Raw genomic sequence first — 21,434 nt, 5'->3', positions numbered from 1 at the left:
TTTAGGGACTCTTGGGAATAATTACACTGGCAAGGGATGAAAGAGGGGAACATAGTGGAGGCTGTCAAGCCAATCAAAAGCCAAATGAGGACCACAAACTCAGCTCCAAGGTGGCACCACAAAGGAGGAACAGAATTCCTGGTCACAAAGCCATCTGCTAAAGGCAGGCACCAGGAAGAAATCATTCCTACACACACAGAAGTACACACAGCTCCCTGCAAGGCCCCATTTACGTATTTCAGTGTCAGAAGACAAACACTTCTCTCCGAGGTGCTCGGGGCTGGAGGGGGCCCTGCTCAGCCACATCCTCCTGCAGAGGCAGCCAGGGACAAGGCTGGAGAGCAAACAGGATGTGGCAGGAGCAAACACAAACACGGCCCCTCCTTCCCTCTGCCACCCTGCACGGGCAATCCCTGCCCTGCACCCTCCTCCCGAGGTGGGAGCTGGACAATGACACTGACAAATCAGCTGCTGCATGTTTAAACAGAACACTGAAGGTGGCTGAACGATTTTACTGCTAAATGAGCTAATTAGTCCTCTCTCTACGTACTGAAGCTGATAAGGATCATTCTTTTCTAACATTTACTTTAGAAGATAGGATTTTTACAACAATCGTTTTTTGTTTCTGTTGCTATGGTTTGCACAAGGGTAATGAGCAATGAGGTGGCTTTCCACAAGCCAGAGCAGTGCTACATCCTCCAAAATGAACAGCTGATGTTACAAGTTGTCTTTCACAAAAAAAAATTCGATGGCAATCAGCAGCTTTTAAATAAGACTTGATAAAATTAACATTCCTGAAGCTCCCATTTGCACAGTAGGGGTAGAGTCCTGTCAGTCCCACAAGTTGGGGGAATAAATATCTAATAAATTTTGTGCTATTGCACAAAAAAGCCATGGAACTTCAGCCTTCTCTTTTTTCAATATTGAAGTTTCTGTATGAAATACAGAAACACATCACTGTTTTCTGAGCCCACCATTTCTTTAGAAAGACATAGCACAAAGTGGAGCAAAATAATTTTTTTGTAATACAGGGCATTTAATAAATTAGTGGATGAACTGCTTAAACTGATGGTACATTCTCACCGTAAGCACAAGTCTCTTTCTGACAAGAAGGTTTCTGACAGCCAAGACTGGGTTGTTCCTCAGCAGGAAGATGGTTTAAATACAGCAGGAGGTAAATGTTTATTTGGCCACAGATTAGGAAGCTCAAGTAGAATTTGCTTCTTTCCCCACGTCATCATCGTCATCAACAACCTGCAATCAAATCCAGAAGTAGTTTAGATAAACAGTTTAAGCTCTCAGTCGTGCAGGATTTATTACGTTAAATCCCTGCTGGACCCAAGGAGAGCAGCAGTTATCCCACACTGCTCAACAACAATGGGCTCAGCACACTGGCAATCCCAAAGGCCAGGAGGAAATGAGCTTTAATTATAGGAGCTGGTCAAGTTACCACAAAGACCACGAAAACAATCACTCTAGAGATCAGATATTTCCTGAGAAAGCCGAATAATCTGCGTTTCAGGAGACAAAGCTCCTTGCTTTTTATCACACCAGGTCACCATGGCACAAGGGCATCAGCAGACACGTGTGTCCAGCTCTGGGCTCCTCAGCAGAGAGGGGAGTGCACACTGGGCAGAGTGCAGCAAGGGTCCCCTCCCTGCCCCAGGGCCACTGCTGCTGCCAGCCTGGCACCCACAGCACCCAGGGCTCCCAGCCCCAGGACCCTGCAGGGTTCTCTATCCTTGCCAAGACACAGCAGCTGACTTGGAAAACCTGCATCTGTGCAGCCCTGCTTTTCCCTGACTGCCAGCCTGCTCCTTCTCCACTGAAAGGAAACCTCTGTGGTCACTCCAGACCCACCTGTTCAACGCCCTCCACCTCAGGGATGTAGAACTGCAGCATGTTCTGTATCCCGTTCTTGAGGGTGATGATGGAGCTGGGGCAGCTGGTGCATGACCCCTGCAGCTTCAGCTGCACAATCCCATCCTCAAAGCCTTTGTAAATAACATCTCCACCATCTTCTTGCACTGTGGGCCTGATGGAACACAATAGTCAACTTAAAGCTCGCAGAGCTGGAACCTCAGTAAAGCAATTATTTAATACTCACAAAACCCATCAACATAGAGGGGTTTAGTCACTTTCTCTACAACCACCTGGTTCACATTTCCAACAACTCCTGCTGTGCTGGGCTATCTAACATAGAAAGTCATTCTGCAGGACAGCAGGCAAACCACTTTTGCAATGAATGCAGCAGTGTCTGAAGGAACCACTGAAGTGCCAGGGGAGCTGTAAACACCCTGGAGCAGATCTCAGCCTGCACAGACACCCTGCCTTGCCTGGAGACTCTCCTAGCACTGCCAATACACCAGGGTGTGTCCCCCCAGGGCTGAGTGCAGCTGTCACCTGAGATAAGAAGCCCTGCCTCCATAAATAAATATGCAGTTCTCCACAATTTACGCAGGACAGAAAATGGCTCCGGCTCTAAAAGCTGAATCCTGCTCAGGGGTGAAGGAACCAGCTCCAGATAAGCTCTCCCCAGAGCCACGAGCGTTTCTGCAGCCTGCTCCACAAATGCCCAGCATTGTAGCTCTGTCCCCATAGCAACATTTTTTCCAGACCAAGTTAAAACCATCAAGTTACCCTAACAGAAGCTCTTTATACTGATGTCCAAAATAACCCTCTGAGAACTACAGTCCTAACAGAAAAATCTGTGAACCTGGCACATTTATAAACTCACCGCAGCAAATGATCTCCATTCCAAAAAGCCAAAGATCATCATCTAAAATCCCCTTCTTCTTACATGAATTAACTTTCTGACACACTACAGGACCTTTCAGATGTACATTCCCTCCATCCTGCACCTTCTGACAACTGCTCTGCATTTAATTTTGATTTGCTGGACAATAAATGCTCTATGCGTGGTCTGGTTTATGGAAAACTTCTGGTGCACTGATGGGTATGGGGAGAGGAAACTAAAGAAATGAAAAGGTGGAAAAAACGGAATTTTTGGCAGAAACTTCGTGCCTGTTACAAAAGGTCCCTGGGAAATCAAGGGCTGACACCCCAAAGAGCTTAAACAACCAGCCAGGAGCATGAACATTACTGTCACAGCTTTATACAACTTTGTACTTGGCTTCTGGTTTCAACACTCAGTACACATGTTTAGGAAAGATGTTCCAGCATATTTCTACTTTTCCTGCTTTTTCAGGAAAATTAACCAGCACCAGGTGTCTGCTCTGAGATAAACAAATTTTTAAATTATGTGATATCACTTTAAATGCAGCATCTTAAAAAAAAAAAAGGTAGTAAATTTTCTGGTTCCTGCAGTTTGTGAGCTGGGGAAGATGTCACCATCAGACATCACAAACACATCAGACATCTACCCCTGCACCTCAAATGTCAAGTTGCTTGTTGCTTTCAGTTCGTTTTGGAAAGCAATTAATGAGCATAAAAATACCCTTCAGGTAAACAACATGATCCACAGCCACTCCTGAGACTTCATTAGTCACCACCAGTTTCTAAATTCAGGCTGTGTTAAAGCACCAATAAAACCACAACAGAGTGCAAGGCCAGAATCTGTTGAGGATTTTCCACCAGGAAATCTTCCTTTGGAGTATAAACTACTTTGGAATACTTGGAACGGAGGGGCAAGAACAATTACAGCTGACATTAACACAAAGAGAGAAGGAGGTGCCTGTAAAAGCAAAGCCTGTGCTGTTTCCTTAAAGCCAGGGACCTGTCCAAGGTGAGCCCTGCTCTGAAGCCCCTCAGCAAAAAGGACTCAGCACAGGAGCTTCAGCCTGAAATCCAGAGAGAAACATTTCAACTGAAAAGTCTCCAGCATTCCCAGCTCTGGCCAGTTCTGCACTTGAACCACCCCTCTCACATGAGGTGCTGAACCATGAAATCACATTCCCAAAGGAAAACATACTGTTCCCTAAATAAACCCAATCCCTCATCCGTGGTCCCTGTTCACCTGATTCTTGTATCCAGCAGTTCCTTAATCATCAGCACAACTTCATCATCTTCTTCTGAAGCAGCTTGGGAAAAGAAAAATGTGCAAGTCAGAACACTGAGAGAATGCCAGGTTGCAAATTCCTGCCTGCACTCATCTTAATAGGTTTTAAATTTAAAATCTCCTGCAGGCTTTGCTGAGGGAGAAGTGGACGTCACTTCTGGACGTCACAAAAGCTGAAGCCAAAGGCAGAGCCTGGCCTCTCTGTGAAGATCTGATTTACCTGTATCTGTCCTAGGTGCCTCATCAGTAACTACAGGTAAGCCAGAGGCAAAGAAATCCATTATGGTTGCATAAATATCTGGTTTCAGTAAGTTCCAGTCCAGGTCTTCACTCTCCTGTGAGAATCAGAAGAGGGGAAATAAAAAGAATGAAGCAGAGTACTGCCTGCTGCTGCTACATCACACAGAGATTCTTATGTTAAAAATGAGATGATGGACTCTCAGATTTGATGCACAGACTGGACTTCATGTTCTGTCCAGTCCAGCCTTGCCAAAGACGTTTAGTCAGACTCCGACTGTGAAAGGTGAAGGGTCTCCTCGTTTGCAAGCCAAGCAAGTGCTTTTAAAATATTAGCTGAAAAGGTGGCAAAGTCTCCAAAAGACATTATTATTTGACATAAATTTTTATCAACTGTTTCAGAGACTCAAGATTGTGAATTTACCAATTCATCATTCCCTGAGCTTATTTTCTTTTATATTAAAGGCACCTGTGGACATTTCTCTGGAACATCCATCTGTGCCTGTCTGGATCTGCTCCAATTCCACATTTCCATTCTCACACAGCTCATCTCTGAGCACAGCTGAAGCCCTGCTCTGCTCACCTTGGTGATTGTGATGAAGTCTGGCCCAAAGAAAACACTTTTAACTCCTTCAATCCGGAATAACTGTCTGTTAAGGAAACAAGGGGGGAAAATGGACAAAAATTAACCCCATCTGACAAACTGAGTTTTAATTTTAACAATTAACAATATGGTTAACCCAACAATTTCATCTACAGAAAAAATAAATTAAAACTCTGGTGAACTTGGGGGTAAATACAATGTAAGGCTGTAAGAGTGTTTTTTGTAACTATGGGGAGGAAAAAAACATATTCTCTTGAAAGACTAGAAAACATCAAAAAATGCAATGAATGAAAGAATCAGAAATCTTACCACAAAAGCATCCATATTGGAAAAAGATAAAGGTGACTTCACAATACCCAGCTGAAAGAATTTCCACACATGAAACAGTTGTATGTGCAATCAACTGGATTTTGAAAAGACTTAAACCATGGAATTATGCAAGTGCACCAAACTGTCTGAAATAGTTAAATAACTCTCTTCCCTCCCTCTCCTCCAGGGAGCTTTTGTTAATTCTTTGGAAAATTTTATTCCAAATGATATTTAAAGGAGAATGATATTCCCTTTTAAAACTAAGTCATCCTACTCTACAAAAACCATAATCCAGGATGAGTGACACACAGAGCAGAGAGTTTGTCCCCTGTTCCTGCACAGTTCACACAACCAGGCTGGTCTGCCTGCAAACATTGCAGCACATACATCATCTGGGATGAAAATGTCTTCTTGCAGATGGATGACAACAAAAAGCCACTTTCTGACAGTCGAATTCACTCTGCAACCTGATGCACCTTGGCACAATGAGCTCTTACAGCTTCAGCACTCTGCTAACATGTTGTGATGTCCTCAGAAACCTTTCACATTGGATTTATTACTGCAAGTCACAGAGCTCTGCCTGAAAAGCCCCTGTTTGCTCTCAGACAGACCTGCAAGAAACCTCTGGAAACATTTTGATTACTGAGAGCTGCACTCCCAAGGCCTGTTACAGACCCAGGCCAGGACAGCAGCCTTTCTTGGAGTGAAGCACAAGTCTTCAGTGAAGCAAAAGCCCACGGTTTTGAGTATAGGGTAGCCCCAACACCTGCCAAAGAGAGCTGCTGCATTTATTTCAGAGTTTTGGAGGCTATTCACTGACTGTTTCCCAATTCTAAACAGTTACATGATTTCCAAGTAACTACTTGAACAGTGTTCTGAGGGCATTTAATTTAAGAAATCAGGGCCAGAGGTCCTGCTGTTGATGCAGCAACTGCTGACAAAGACTGATTTGTAACCCCTCCCAATCCAACTGCACCAACCAGACCCTGGTGCCTCCTGACAGAGCTGTGGGGAGTACAAACAAACAGCTGCAGCAACAACCTCCCCAGCTTCCACCTTAGGCAGCATTAAATGTGATTAATTAAACTAGATGAGGCACTGGGTGCCATGATCTAGTTGAGGTGTTAGGGCTGGGCTGGACTCCATGATCTTGAAGGCCTCTTCCAACCTACACATTCTTTATTCTGTGAATCTCAAATCCAAGCAAGATGCTCCAAAGCAGAAGTGGAATGATGGGAAGTTGTGCTTAAAAACATCAGCTACAAACGCAGAGCCCAGACCAGGCCCCTAACTAACACTGATGTATTTAATAATACCTTGCTAAAGGTGAGCAATAGGCTGCAGCTGGTGTGGAAAACTCCATCGTCCTGGACTCCAGCACTTCCCTTCCTGGAATAAACTTCAGGCTGTTTGGATTTGGTGTGTCCTGAGTTTGAATAAACATGCCTCTGACTGCAAAGACAAAAACAAAGAAGAAAAGGAACACAATCAAACCTAAGGAGCTTAAATGAAAGTCAAGTCCTGATTACTCAGCAAGCCCCGGGTGATCCTTGTGCTCCAGGGAACTGCAGCCCAGGCAGCCAGAGGCTTTAAAAACACAACCCCAGAGCCCCAGGAACACTGATGAGCACAGGAATGTCACCCCACAGGAGACAGCAGGATAAACGGAACCTGGGCTTAGCTTTTTGTGCTAACTTTTATTTACTGAAAAGCCTCGCCCTCAGAACGTACAGCAAACCTTCAGCATTGCCACGGGGTATAAAAACCCACAAGGAGCTCAGCTGTTAATTTTTAACTGGCATTTACCTGCACGATGCCACACTGCAGAGGGAAGAGATGGTTTCTTTTGCAGAAGCTGGTGGAAAGGCTGTCGAGTTGTCAGATTATGATCTTTTAACAGCATATGACAGAACCTAGGCAAAAATAACTTTACTAACGATTTGCAAATTCCACATTTGCACTGTCCCGAAGAAAAGGTATTGCAGATGCTTTTGGCTGCCTCAGGACACAGCAAGACACACCTGGGGTGGTGTCATTGGCTCAGAAACAGGTAAAGTGGGGAAAAAAGAGACAAACATCAAAAGGAAAAGCAAGACAGTGATGGAGTGACAGGCTTCAGAGTGAATACCTGATTTCTGCTAACTGTATGAACAGCCAACAGCATCAGGGTATTCCAAAGCAAAGTGAACATCAGAAAATGAAAACAAAACCCACCTCATGTCACGGGCTACTTATTATGTACTAAAGATCAATTATTATGTAGTTATTCTCCTCCTTATCAGCTGTACACGAGGAAAACTGATAAAGTCAGTAAATACCATCTGCAGGGGCTGTTCAGGAAGAGGCTGGTTCTCCCTGGGGCTCATAAACCAGAGCACAAGTACTGCAGAGGCTCAGAAGACTCAAACACAGGACAGGAGAGAAGCTCTGTCTCATGAAATGAACGTCCCTGCAGTGAGCACAGGACACATGAACCCAAAAAGTGTCTCCCTCGCGTTATTTGCTGTTTTGTGGCCTTGAGAGCAGGTAGAAACCACACCAGGATGTGTCAGGAAGGTCCCTTGGAAGTTCCCTTTAGCTAATGATGATTATTTTGTTTCAGCACGGAGCAGGTGTGCCCACTTTAGGGTCCCCTAAACCCCCTTATTGCTCCATCTTGAGTAAACTGTGGAGGGAGGAATTTCCTCTTATTTCACAGCCCGAAAATACAGGCACGGGGTGGGGAAAGGGCGTGTAACAGCTCCTCACTGGCTAATCCTGTGTGCACACGTGGGGCTGCAAAATGACCCCTTATTGTCTAATCCTGTGTGCACACGTGGGGCTGAAAAATTACCTCTTATTGCCTGATCCTGTGTGCATCTGGGGCTGCAGAATTACCCCCTCATTGCCTGATTCTGTGTGCACACGTGGGGCTGCAAAATTACCTCTTATTGCAGGATCCTGAGCACATGTGGGGCTGCAGAATTATCCCTTATTGCCTGACCCTGTGTGCACATGTGGGGCTGAAAAATTACCCCTCACTGCCTCACTCTGTGCACATGTGGGGCTGCAGAATTACCTCTTATTGCCTGACCCTGTGTGCACATGTGGAGCTGCGAAATTATCCCTCAGTGCAGGAGGACCCTGTGCACATGTGGGGCTGAAAAATCGCCGCCCTACGCTGCCCTGAGCGGCTGGGAATTACAGCCGAGGGCAGTGTCCCGGGGCCCAGGGCAGTGTCCCGGTGCCCAGGGCAGTGTCCCGGGGCCGAGGAGGGCAGTGTCCCGGTGCCCAGGGCAGTGTCCCGGGGCCGAGGAGGGCAGTGTCCCGGTGCCGAGGGCAGTGTCCCGGTGCCGAGGGCGGTTTCCCGGTGCCGAGGGCGGTTTCCCGGTGCCGAGGGCGGTTTCCCGGTGCCGAGGGCAGTTTCCCGGTGCCCAGGGCAGGGTCCCGGGTCCCGGTGCCCAGGGCAGTGTCCCGGTGCCCGGGGCAGGGTCCCGGGTCCCAAGGCAGTGTCCCGGTGCCCGGGGCAGTGTCCCGGTGCCGAGGAGGGCGGTTTCCCGGCGCCCGGGGCAGTGTCCCGGTGCCGAGGAGGGCAGTGTCCCGGTGCCGAGGGCGGTTTCCCGGTGCCGAGGGCAGTTTCCCGGTGCCGAGGGCAGTTTCCCGGTGCCGAGGGCAGTTTCCCGGGGCCCAGGGCAGGGTCCCGGTGCCCGGGGCAGGGTCCCGGTGCCGAGGAGGGCAGTGTCCCGGTGCCCGGGGCAGTGTCCCGGTACCCGGGGCAGTGTCCCGGTGCCCGGGGCAGTTTCCCGGTGCCCGGGGCAGTGTCCCGGTGCCCGGGGCAGTTTCCCGGTGCCCGGGGCAGTGTCCCGGTGCCCAGGGCAGTTTCCCGGTGCCCGGGGCAGTGTCCCGGTGCCCAGGGCAGTTTCCCGGGGCCCAGGGCAGTGTCCCGGGTCCCGGTGCCGAGGAGGGCAGTGTCCCGGGGCCCAGGGCACGGTCCCGGTGCCGAGGAGGGCAGTTTCCCGGTGCCGAGGAGGGCAGTTTCCCGGGGCCCAGGGCAGTGTCCCGGTGCCGAGGAGGGCAGGGTCCCGGTGCCCAGGGCAGTGTCCTGGGGCCGAGGAGGGCAGTTTCCCGGTGCCCAGGGCAGTGTCCCGGGGCCCAGGGCACGGTCCCGGTGCCCAGGGCAGTTTCCCGGTGCCCAGGGCAGGGTCCCGGTGCCCCGGGCAGTTTCCCCTCACGGCTCCCGCCGCTGTGCGGGGCTGAGCGCTCAGGAGCCGGCGGCCGGGGGGCGCTGAGGAGAAGCGGGCTGTCGCCGCCCGCCGGGAAGAAGCGTCACCCCGGCGAAGGAAGGGGAAGAACAACGAGCACCGGGGGCGGCCCTGGAGCTCGCGGTGCCGCCGACTGCGCCGCGGCGCCCTTTCAGTCCCAGGGGAAGGGGCGAGAGGGGTCCCCGCCGGGGATGAGCCGAGCCCCGTCCGGGAGAAAGCCGTGCCGGGGCAGCGGGAGCCGCGGGCCCCGCGGTCACCTACCGCCCGCCCGGGCCCGCCGCCGCCGCGCCGCACAGCCGCCACAGCGCCGCCGCCATCTTGGCGCTCCCCGGGGCCGCGCCGCGCCCCCTGGCGGCTGCGGGTGTGAGGGGACCGTGGGCACCGGACGGGCTCCGGGACACGGGGACACCGGGGACACCGGGAACCTGTATGGAGCCCCCTGGGGACAGCGGGTGTGAGGGGACCATGGGCACCGGACGGGCTCCGGGACACCGGGGACCTGTATGGCACCCTTGGCGGCAGCGGGACAGCGGGTGTGAGGGGAGCCATGGGCACCGAACGGGCTCCGGGACACCGGGGACCTGTATGGCACCTCTTAGCGACAGCGGCTGAGCGGGACAGCGGGTGTGAGGGGAGCCATGGGCACCGAACGGGCTCGGGGACACCGGGGACACCGGGGACCTGTATGGAGCCCCCTGGGGACAGCGGGTGTGAGGGGACCATGGGCACCGAACGGGCTCGGGGACACCGGGGACACCAGGGACCTGTATGGCACCCCTTGGCGGCAGCGGGACAGCGGGTGTGAGGGGAGCGAACGGGGACCGAACGGGCTCCGGGACACCGGGGACACCGGGGACACCAGGGACCTGTATGGCACCTCTTAGCGACAGCGGCTGAGCGGGACAGCGGGCAGCGATAGGGACCGAACGGCCTCGGGGACACTGGGGACACCGGGGACTTCTATGGCACCCCTTGGCGGCAGCGGCTGAGCGGGACAGCGGGCGTGAGGGGGACCGAACGTGCTCCGGGACACCGGGGACACCAGGGACACCGGGGACCTGTATGGCGGCTCCTGGCCACAGCGGCTGAGCGGGACAGCGGGTGTGAGGGGGACCATGGGCACCGAACGGGCTCCGGGACACCGGGGGTCTGTATGGCACCCCTTGGCGGCACTGGCTGAGCGGGACCGAAGGGACACCGGGACACCGGGACACGAACCGCCGGGACACCGACCGCCGGCCGTGTGCCGTGTGCCGCAGCCGCGGGGCTGTTCAATCCCCGGGGACGGCGGCTCCGGCACCGCGCCAGCGCTCCCCTCGCCCGGAGCAGCTCTCCCGCTCTCGGGAAGGAACGCTCCCAGCCCGAGCCTCCCCCGGCGGCCTGGGGCCCTGCCCTCTCCTCGGGGCCCGGGAGCGGAGAACCAGCCCCCGCTGCCACTCCTCACCGGGAGGTGTGCAGGGCAGCACAAAGTCCCTCTCAATGGACATTTACACCGAGACGGAAATGAAATTAAGAAGTGCAGCAAAGCCCAAATAGTATTTTGCACTTAGAAGAGTCTTGGCAGCTGAATGCTGCTGAAAAACACGTTTAATCAGCACAACAGCGAGTCTCCACATCTCCCCGTGCCCCGCTGTCCAGATGCTCCAGCCCTGCGCTGAAAGCAGCAGCAGCTCTGCAGGGAGGGCTCCGGGCTCTGTCCTGCCCTGCAAGGCTTCTCTCCGGGATAGAAACGGGATAGAAACTGAAATACCCTCTGCTTTAGAGCAGCAAGATCCATTTGACTTTACAGCTGCCAGATAAAACAGCAGGGATAAACCCAGTTCAGCACTTACGGAGGAAGAACTCATTAAAACCCACATTCCCTGTATCCAGCGACAATATTTTCCACGGGGAGGGGAGAAGGAAGGCACAATGGAGACGGCGGTTGTCGTCAGATACAGTTTTAATAAAATGTACATAAGTTTACATGTGGAACATTTCTTCATGATTACCAGGAACAGACGATCCCAACCGGAGTGCAAAACTTGAGCCCAGGGATCTGCCAGGCAGGGGACAGAGGGGACAGAGGGGACACAGGACACGTGTCACTGTGGGGACCACAGACACTTCCAGCTCCTCGGGGACACAAAGGAGTTTCTCCCAGCACCAGGCTCGGTGTGAGGGATGCTCCACCTGCTGCATCCCGCACCAGTGAGCTCCTGCCCTGCCAGCCCATCCCCTGGGAGGCAAGGGATCAGGAACACGGATCAACGTTATCCCTCCGACTTCACGGGGAGTACTTCTAAGTGTGTGTGAGGGTACTCGCCCACCTACAACAGGAACTACAGGCTGTGGGTTATTTCTAGAAATGCAAATGCAGCCCATCAGGTTTCAGGAATGTGTTTCAGAACCGGAGCAGGATTCAGTGTCACGATACTACTGTAAAAATGCTTTGGGGTCTGTCAGTGTGCTCGAAGGCATTGATTTAACACCGTGAGGAAAGAAACAAAAACCCACAAAAATTCAACTCCCCAACACAAGAGTCTTTGGTGGAAGCTGAGTTAAAGTAACCAATTACCACTTTGGAGTGATTGAGTTCAGCAATTAAGCAGATCTCACCAGGTTTTGCTGCTGTGAGCACAGAGCCAGCTGCTTGTTTTACTCAAGTAGAAACTCTGATTGATCACTTTAAAGAGACTTTAGCGATTCAGTGGGTGAGACCCAAGAGCCAGTCCTTGTCCCAGCAGGAATCCGGGATTGTCACATGGACGTGGGGCCTGAGGCCCAGGGCAGTGGACACCTTTCACTACAGCATTAGACATGAAACCAGTGCTTCTTTTCAGAAAACTGATTTCAAAACACCACATTGAGTCTGTGTAAGTCTTACTTCATTAGATCACTGATTGTGTGGCAAAAGCGTGATTCTTCCCCATTCATTAAAACAATAAGCTTCAGAGGCTAAGGAAATGAGATTTCCACTTACAACTCATCCCACCGAGGCTGCAGCAGTGGCAGTGCAGGATTAGGAGGAACACAGGCTGGAAACGAGAAGGGTATTAGAGTAACAGGCATTACAATTGAGTTTCCTGACCATAACCAGAAGTCCCATTAGTTTATGAGTCACATGCAGAGATAGAAAGGAGCTGCCTCCACCCCCAGAAGAGATTTAAAACCGTTTAAGCACTGGATGTGTCTGGCAGGATCATGAGTTCTGGGGCACATTTATCCTGCTCCTGGTGTAAAGTGCCTGAAGCGCAGAAAAGCTGCCAAAATGGAAATGCCAGCTGGAAATTCAGCCTGACCTAAGCTGAGCAGGGCTGGAAACGAGCCCACAACACCTCAGTGCACCTTCCCTTTCTCCGGGCAGGAAGGGACAGGCTGCTGCTCCTCCAGCATCAGCTCTGGGAGACCTGGACGTGGCACTGACAGAAGCCTCACTCAATTATTCAGAAGCAATTTTTCAAGTAAAAATGAAGAGCAGGCAGGAGAACCTGAATCCAGGGAGCAGAGGTAACACCTGGAGCCCACGTGGTTCTCACAGGGTACCTGCTCACTCCACTCACTGTGTCTTGGAGAAGGGTGTACAAAGGGTTTGCCTTTTGCAATAAACGTCTCAGGTTTTCTGCCAGGCCAAGTGTGTGCCTCAGTCATCTCAGTCCTGCACTTTGGGAACAGGATAGAAAACTCTTCAGAAGGAGAGCAAATGGATTTTGTTTAGGTTCATCCTTAACCAACAGGAAAGCAATAGGCAGAATTCACCTTGAGTCAAGCTCTCTGCCAGTATAAACCAGTCTAAGGGGGCTGTGGCCTCTGCTAACTCACACCACATGAGGTACACCAGGACAGTCATGGAACTGGTTACATCAGGAATTTCCCCATCAAGGCCACTTTTAATACTGTCTATACACATCTCTCCTTCACCATAAGCAGATTTCCAGGCCCTACTCTTTGGCATAGACCAGACAGGAAATACACGTGTGAAAGTGAAAGCTCTGCCTGATAGTTGCACGACCCTTTGATTTTCCAGCAACAGTAACAGCCTGATTGATTGCTCCGTGGGGTTCACAGCACAAAAGGCACCCCGAGTCCCTCCCTGCCTCCAGCCCCAGATCTGCCCTCACCAGCAGTGCCCAGAATGGTCCCAGACATCGGGGCAAGGCTCTGGCTCTGAGGGCATGTCACCCAGGGTACACCCAGAGCCACAGCTGCCACTGCTGCCGAGCAGCAGGACAATCACTGATAGCAAAAGTCACAGTAACCCTTTCACCTGGGAAATCACGTCCTTTCCAGAGCATTAGCAAGTCCTGCTTGACTCGCTCTGTAATTAATAAACCTTTTTATTCATCCTGTAGTGCATTTCTCCATCCAGGACCAGAAAATATGGAATACTGCTGGTTTGAGAAAAGCATCTAAAAAAAAGAAATAAACGGAGGGAAGACAGTGAGAGGAGGAAGGTGAGAAGCAACTGGAAAGGATACGAGGATCCTGAGAGTCAGGCATTCGGATGAACATAACTTAAATGGTTCAGCTATATCACTGCAAATCGAGTTCTGACCAAAAATAATAATTACTTTATATATATATATATGTGTGTGTATATATATATATATTGCTCTGAGATCCAGTTCAGCTAAGAGGTCTGAGGCCCTGCACGAGGTGGTCCTGCAGGCAGCACAGCACAGCTCCTGGCACGTTAAGGCTTCTGCTTTGCTGCTTTGGAAGGGAAGGGCGCCGAGGCGAAGGGATCTGCGCCAGGCAGCTCCGTAGTCCTGGAAGACAGGGGGACAACCGAGACAGAGCCCGCCACAGCCTGTCTGCTGGTGTGAGACACCACCTTGTAGGCAGCTATGGGCTTGGCCTCGAGGCCCGGCCCGTCCTCGGGGCCGTAGTGCCGGGAATACTTGGCCAGGGATTGGGGACGGAAGGTGGCCACGGGGCTCAGCGTGGCCTCAGGGGACAGTGCCTGCCCGGGGCTCCTCTCAGCAGCCACACTGCCCTGCTCCAGCAGCCCTGCTTTGGCAGGGACGCCCTCCTGGGCCTCCGTGCCTCTGGCAGGGCTGGGATGGAGGTTGCCTGGCTGAGCAAACCCAGTGGAAGGATAGGGAGCCCTCGCCGAGGCCACGGCCCCGTGTGCTGCAGAATCCAGGCACGGGAACGTGGGCTGGGCTCGGCCATCCCCTCCCTGGCTCAGGAAAACAGACGGTGTGAATGGCTCCTTATGGGAAGTCAACTCCTCCTGGCTTTTCTTCTTGGTGAAAGGGGCTCTCAGGAACACGTCTGCTTCCTCTGGATGTCGTAGAGCCACACTGCCCTTGCAGATAAAAGGAGCTTTGGTAAAGACATCCGCTTCATCAGGAACCCTCCTGGAGCTTCGGAAAGGAGCCGTGGCAAACACATCAGGTTCGTTAAAAACCTCCCCAGTGTGGGACTGGAAGGCTGGGAACAGCACCTGCCCTCCTCTGGCCTGGCACTGGGCATCTTCTTTGGAGTCCTCGTGCCTGGGCACAGGCTGCAGGAACCCTGGGCGTGACTTGCACGTCTCCTCCTCCTCTTCTGAATCCATCAGCAAAGGCCTGGACCCACTGCAATCCAGAATATCTCCCTCGTGGTCTGTGCCCTCTCCTTCACTGCTGTAGAAGGAGCTGTTGCTTGAAGGACCATCTCTGGCCAAGAACTCTGACTCCGAGTTGTGCTGCACTTTCACATCCAGCTGACCCTTGTACACAGCGAATCCATCACTGCCAGGATCTCCTTTATTGAGCTCAAGAGCTGCAGCTGGGAGCCGGCCAGGATCCCTCTGCAGACCTACAAACACAAGAGCAGAGTGTTACTGAACCAGCTCCATGCCCTCGCCCAGCAATCACAGTGAGTACACGACACAAGACCTCCGATGGAAACCACCACCATGCATGGAGAATGGGCAGGAGAGGGAGGGCACATCAATGACAACTAATGCCAGGGAAGGTGTTTGTGACACGGCCCGGGGACAGCGCTGCTCAGAGGATGGAGATGTCTGACACACGATGGGCACACTCAGCACCCTCAGCACCAGCCCACCACCTTCTCACCCACCCACCCACCAGCACAGAGTGTCCCTTCCCCACGCTGCTGCCCGAGGGAAGCTCCAGCAGACAGATAACTTCTGTCGTTCCATCCTGCACTGCTGCTCCCCAAGCACATCTATTGCCTGGTGAAGCCTCTTCCTGTGGGCCAGCCCACAGAGAGGTGGAAATCCTTGTGAAATACCTGGCTGAGGTAACCTGCTAAACCTGCTCAAGTAACAGGCCCATTTCAAAGACTGAAGGTCAGCCTACAGCTTTTAGTAAATCCTGAGTAGCAGCTATTTTAGTAGCAGCTGTTCTTTTTAACCACTGCCAGAGAAATGGTTTTTAAACACTCCATACCATGACTTCAAATCATAGCTCCAATGACCTCCCTCTTTTCTGCATTAGCATAACAAGGCAGTGCAGGGAGAGGCTGTCCTGCCCTTCTCCAGCTCCAGGAGGCTGGGCTTGCCTTAGGACTCACACAGACAAAACAGAAGATCTCTTACCTTCACAGAACTACTGGCAGGTTAGAAGAGTGTCATTGGACTCGTTAGCAATAGGAGAAAATCACATGAAAACTAAAACAGCAGGAATTGCAGGAAGAATGAGGAGGGTGAGGAGGCTGGTTGGTAGCCAGGGTCAGCAAGGCACCAACCAACACACCCTGCAGTGACAGAACCTTACCCAGGGAAAGCTCCTCGGGTTAACTGTTCATGTTTACACACCCACGGATACACAAGTTATCTCCTCCATCACTGCTCACAAGTAAAGACACAGCAGCCATTCATTAGGCATCAAAACCAGTATTTATTGGGAAACTCTTCACCTGGGTACATCACACTGCTAAATGAAGACAGCGCAGAACATTTGACCAGTTACTCTACAAAAACCCCTTCTCTCTCTCCTGCACCCTGTGTTGTCCACACTGGTTTTCCCTCAGGTGCCCCTCTGGCATTCCAGGAGCAGCACAGCTCTGGTGGAGCTCCCTCCCTGGGCCCACACTGGCCAGGGGGCCCTGGGACACCCTGAGATCCAGGCTGAACAGATCAGGACCAGCTGCCACATCATGCAAATGCCTCTGGCTGCCCTGGGCCACACGGATCCACAGGGAAAAGGCATTCACATGGAGAGTGTGCTCAGGCACGCCAAGGGCCCACGGCACAAGAACAGCACGTTTGGGTGGGATTCGTTTCTAGCTTTGACATGCATTAGCAGGTGCCTGTGCCCACTCAAGCCATGACATTTGGGACAGAGTAAGAGAGGGAGGGCAGGATCTAACCCCATCTGCTTAGGAGCATGCAGCTCCGAATGTGAGGACACTGCACAAGAAGCAGAATGCCCTGTTCTGGGGAAAATTACTTTTTCTGATGTTCTCTCTGCCCATTCAGGTGAGAAGGGCACCAAATGCTCAGCAGCAGTTCTCTCCCTTGCCAAGGGCAGTACAGGAGCTCTGAGTTACTCTGGGAGACAATGTAAGTGATGCTTCACCAGCAGCTTTCAGTCAGAGCTGCTGAATGACAGCCCCAGGGAAGGGCCACAGTGACCTGAGCACAACCAAACCACACAGGGATGAACCTGGGAGTCTGGGGACTCACTGACCAGGCAGGAGCACCACCTGCACCCACAGGGAATGCTTCTCTAACGCTGAATGAGGGAGACCTGGCACTTCCAGACCCTTCCCACTGTAACTGCTCTCAGCAGCTTTTCTTTACCTTGGTCCCAGAAGGAGCTACAGCAGCATCCTTACAACAAGACAACATCATACCAGCATTTTACCTTAGTTTATCTGGTTGTGGGACTCAGACATCTCCTCTCCAGCTGTGATTACCATGTTAACAAAAGGGTTTGGGCTACACTGACACTGAAATACCCCATCACACCACACCCCAGTGCCTGTGTGTGAAGGCCAGGGAAGCAATAACAAGTGCTCCCCATAAGCAGCTGTAACTACAGCCCTTGCAAACCAGCACTGCAGAGGTCCCCTTGACTTACAGGGAATTGCAGTTTGCCAGGGCTGCTGGATGCTTTGGCAGGTCTGGGATCAGAGCCCAGCCAGGCTGAGGCACTCGAGGGACAACTCCCTGGGAAAAGACCTGGCTGCAGTGACAGGAAATGGGGTCACTCACAACACTGACAACAGCAGGATGAAGGACAAATCTCACTGATCTGAGGCAGTGCCTGTGGGGTCTCAGCCCCATTCACGGGGGTGAGACAGAACCAGGCAGATGATTTGTTGGACTGACCCAACAAAGCCCCAGCAGCCCTCTGCAGAGATGCCTCTCTTTAGAGGGAGCATTTCCCACCATCTGCCTCTCCTGAGACTGGGCACGTCCTGTCTGTCCCCTCCCTTCCCCAGACTCCCAAGAGCTGGCTGTTACTCCTGGGGAAGCACCCCTCAGGTTTTCAGTGAGTGCTCAGGTTTAAGGAATGATCACTGCAAACAGCCATGAGCTTTACCAGCAGAAATCTTGACAGAGGCTGGAGCTTGGGAGATGGGTTCTCCCTACCCCTGCACAACACCGGGGTGTAACATTTGATTCCAGGGTCAGATGTAATACTAAAAAAAGATTCCAAACTATTCTCAGGCTCTTTTTCAAGAGGGAGAGCCTTAAAAAAACCTCTCTTCACTCAGTTCCCCAGGAACACACTCTGTATTCAGACAGCAACCTGAGAGAGCTCTGCCCCAGGTGACAGCCCTGGCTCCTGGAGCTTCCCCAGCTTCCACGGAAAACAGTGTCCTGAAGTGGCAGAGTACTGAAATAACCAAGAGGAAAACTAGAAAAGATTTACTCCCTATTACAAGAGGCAGAAGAGTCACCACAATGGTGAGGATCTCACTTCTGGAGAGGAGCCCAAAAAAAACAGTCCAGGGAGACAGAAATTCCTGGAGCCTAAAGCTACACTTTCACCAGGAAACTCTCCTGACTTCATCAAGCCAAACTCGACATCCAGGAACAGGTAAAGATCAGCACAGTCACCAGTGTGCAGAATTACCAGTTTGGAATTTTTAAGGGGTCAAAAGACTTATCACTCATTCTTGCACTGTGGAGATTTTCCTCGTATTCCAATTCCTCACAGCAAACTACTCCATTTTCTAGAAACAACATTATTAAACAACAACTCAGAACTACACAGCACTTCCAGCAAGGAGACAGCACAGCACCAAAGGTCAGTGTCACCTGTGGCACTTTGCAGGATCAAGTGTTTCTGCTCTAAGCCACTCACAGTGGGAGAGCTGGAGGCAGATCCAGAGGATAAGGGATGTGATGCTGTAGTTGTGGCACCTTTGTACAGCCACCTGCACCAGGCAGGAGCTAAACACACCAACCCACATCCCACATTCCATTCATCAACAGTCTGAGCCCTGCACACCAAGGGCATCCTCTGGCTCCCCCTCTGCTGTGCTGTGCCCCAGCCACGGGTTACAGGAGTCCTGTTCAAGGTACAGGCAGGGACCTCCCACAAAAACACAAGGGCAGCTCCAGGGCTGGCCCCTGCTCCTGTACTGGGCAGGAGCAGCAGTCCCACAGCACGGATGTCCCCAGAACAAACCCAGTCCCACAGCAAAGATGTCCCCAGAACAAACCCAGCCCCAGAACAAACCCAGCCCTACAGCAGGGATGTCCCCAGAACAAACCCAGCCCTACAGCAGGGATGTCCCCAGAACAAACCCAGCCCTACAGCAGGGATGTCCCCAGAACAAACCCAGCCCTACAGCAGGGATGTCCCCAGAACAAGCCCAGCCAGCAGCCCCTCCTCGCTCCCCAGGGACAGCACAGAATTTTTAAATAAGATGGTTTTGCACAGCCACTGGAGGCAATACCCCACAGGCTTTTAGGCCAAAGAACACAGTCATCATTCCTTAAGAAGCTCCCTCCAAAAATTAATTTGCTCCACACAGATTGGCTCAAGCCACCCTGGCCTGTGAGGAGTGGGCTGGAGGAGGATGCAGATCTGCCACAAACCCAAGACTGTCCCACCCACTGTCCCTGCAGGTTGCACAGCACCTGAGGCCCTGGCCAAGGAAGTCCCAAGGGAGAAGACCTGGACAGTCCAAACTCAGGAAGAAGCTGCACCTTCTGTTTTGGGACAGATGCTCCCAACACAGTGGACACTGTCAGAAACAAAGTGGCTGACTGAACTTGTGCTCATCTGGTTAAAGACGAACAAGGAGGTTCCCAAAGGCCCTTCCCAGCCTGAGCCCCTCAGAGTAAGCAAGAACCAACACCAAAATTCCAACTATTCCTTTGATCCTTGCCACCCAAACCCAGAGTCTGTTCCTGCCCCCAAAGCACAGCCCTGCCTTGAAGGGCTACAACACTGATTCTTAGCCCCTCAGAGGAATGCCAGGCACCAAACCTGTCCCACGGGAGGAAGTTCAGTTTGTGCTCTCAGAGCAGCAGCTTTCACACCAACTCCTCAGTTCTGAGCAGCACCAGCACTAACCCAGAGCCCGTGGGACACCCACAGGTTCTGCAGAGTTTAAAATGAATCCCCAATCTCCACTCATCTCTCATTGCCATTCGCTCTGCAAACACATGGTGAGTATTCTCTGATGAAGGAGGTCTACAAAGAGACGTCTCTAAAATATCTTATTTCCACCCACACCCACGAAGAGCTACTTGAAAAAGCAATAAAATAAACATTCACATCTGCTTATTTAATAGCATTATTAACAACCCAGTGCATTTGTCATTTTTTCCAGAACCCTTGAACAAGCGCCATTAGATTTAAAATCTTAAACATTCTTTAAAAGTACTTTAATTCACAGAAATCTTTGTTTCTAATATACAGTAGATGGTTACTTTTTAAAATCCATTCTCTTTTCATATAATCTCAGTATCTGACTATACAATAACTTTCTATCTATAGCGTCTTCATGTTTTCCAGTCCAGCTTGCCTGTGCTTTAGGAATATAAAACAAAAAAATAATAAAGTTCTATCCACAATTTTACTAAGGTCATTTCCATAGTTCTCATGTAAAGCTTCTCTTGGAAAGTGCAGTATACACATGTAATGATACAACACACTTAAGCAATACTTTTATTAATAAGTGTAGGTTTTAAAAGAAGAATAATGTCGAGACACAACTGATGGGAGTCCTATGTACAGAATTTGTTAAACTAATCGGGGAGGAGATGGAGAGAGGAAAGGAGGAGTCACAAACTGGGGGTTCTTCCCTTCTCAGCGAGGTCAGCACAGACACATTCAGTCGCTCGCACTTTCGCACGTGGGAACTGCACTGTTACTAATACAGCTACGAACACAAACACAGGGAGCAGGAAAGCTGGGGAGAGTTCCACTACAGAGGAAGAGTCCTTCTGCTCAGAGAGGGCTTTCAAATACGAGATAGAAATTCCAGACTTCATGGTAAGCCAAGGAAAACGAGTTAAGCGTATCCAGCTATTGACAAACCAAGCGTGTGAAGGGGCAAGAAAAGGGAGACCCCATCGAGTTGTAGCAGCACTGATTTCAAACCACCTGAACCGAGTGCATGCGTGTTCACAGAGACTGGGGTGCAGAGAGGCCCACAGGAATCTTTGTCTACTAAAACAATGGCTCCATACTGAACTGGGGTGCACTATAGCAGTTACAAGAGAAAATGGAGAACCCAGAACATATACCAGATGCTTGACTAAAACCGGGATTAAAAATAGACAAACAGCCGTAGGACAATTTGTTTCATACACAATTTACAGTAGGTCGAGGGGATTTTCTTTTTCTCCAGTCAAACACAGAAAAGAAGTCACAGAAAATACATCTGCTGCTGCCACAGCGCCCTTTTCACCCAGAAAAGATCAGTGAAACACTAGTCTCAGCCATACTCACATGGATTTGGTTCAAAACCTTGTTACGCTTCACTTAGGGTCATTTCTGCAGCTTTAGCAATCTGGTTTTTTTTCTTTTTCCTTTCCTCTGGTTTTCCCTCCCCCACGAAGCACAGTTTGTTCCCAGCAGGATTGTTTAACAGCAAACCCTGAGCTGGGGGCAGCTGGAAA

At 51.3% G+C, this 21,434-nt stretch overlaps 2 protein-coding genes across 3 annotated transcripts in view; both read right to left on the bottom strand.

The window, feature by feature from the left end:
* Positions 1-1,015: 1,015 nt before the first annotated feature.
* Positions 1,016-9,773, bottom strand: NFU1 (NFU1 iron-sulfur cluster scaffold). Of its 2 annotated transcripts, none has more exons than XM_066337197.1 (8): positions 9,671-9,773; positions 6,975-7,081; positions 6,485-6,620; positions 4,839-4,905; positions 4,239-4,353; positions 3,977-4,040; positions 1,861-2,035; positions 1,016-1,254 (listed from the first exon to the last, which is right to left on the bottom strand). In XM_066337197.1, the coding sequence occupies exons 1-8, from the start codon at positions 9,724-9,726 to the stop codon at positions 1,207-1,209; spliced, it is 768 nt and encodes a 255-aa protein (XP_066193294.1). In that variant the 5' UTR covers positions 9,727-9,773; the 3' UTR covers positions 1,016-1,206. The 2 variants fall into 2 exon arrangements, with proteins under 2 accessions (XP_066193294.1, XP_066193295.1); XM_066337198.1 differs by lacking the exon at positions 9,671-9,773 and adding an exon at positions 7,383-7,688.
* Positions 9,774-11,333: 1,560 nt separating this feature from the next.
* AAK1 (AP2 associated kinase 1) overlaps positions 11,334-21,434 on the bottom strand; it is a 64,469-nt gene continuing 54,368 nt past the window's right edge. The window contains exon 21 of the mRNA XM_066337211.1: positions 11,334-15,193. Coding sequence (XP_066193308.1) covers positions 14,082-15,193 — 1,112 coding nt within the window. The 3' untranslated portion in view covers positions 11,334-14,081. The remainder of the gene's footprint in view (positions 15,194-21,434) is intronic.

Source organism: Sylvia atricapilla, chromosome 28 (assembly GCF_009819655.1).
Source record: "Sylvia atricapilla isolate bSylAtr1 chromosome 28, bSylAtr1.pri, whole genome shotgun sequence".
In the NCBI taxonomy this organism is placed as follows: Eukaryota; Metazoa; Chordata; class Aves; order Passeriformes; family Sylviidae; genus Sylvia; species Sylvia atricapilla.
Note: the sequence above shows the minus strand (reverse complement) of the source record. Positions and strands in the feature narration are given on the sequence as shown.

Excerpts from the sequence above, each read along its gene's own strand:
- NFU1 (XM_066337197.1), bottom strand. The coding sequence starts at position 9,726 with ATGGCGGCGGCGCTGTGGCGGCTGTGCGGCGCGGCGGCGGCGGGCCCG. Across the intron at positions 7,082-9,670 it reads GCGGCGGGCCCGGGCGGGCG|GTTCTGTCATATGCTGTTAA; the intron begins GTAGGTGACCGC and ends ATTTTTGCCTAG. Across the intron at positions 4,041-4,238 it reads GGCACCTAGGACAGATACAG|CTGCTTCAGAAGAAGATGAT; the intron begins GTAAATCAGATC and ends TCTTTTCCCAAG.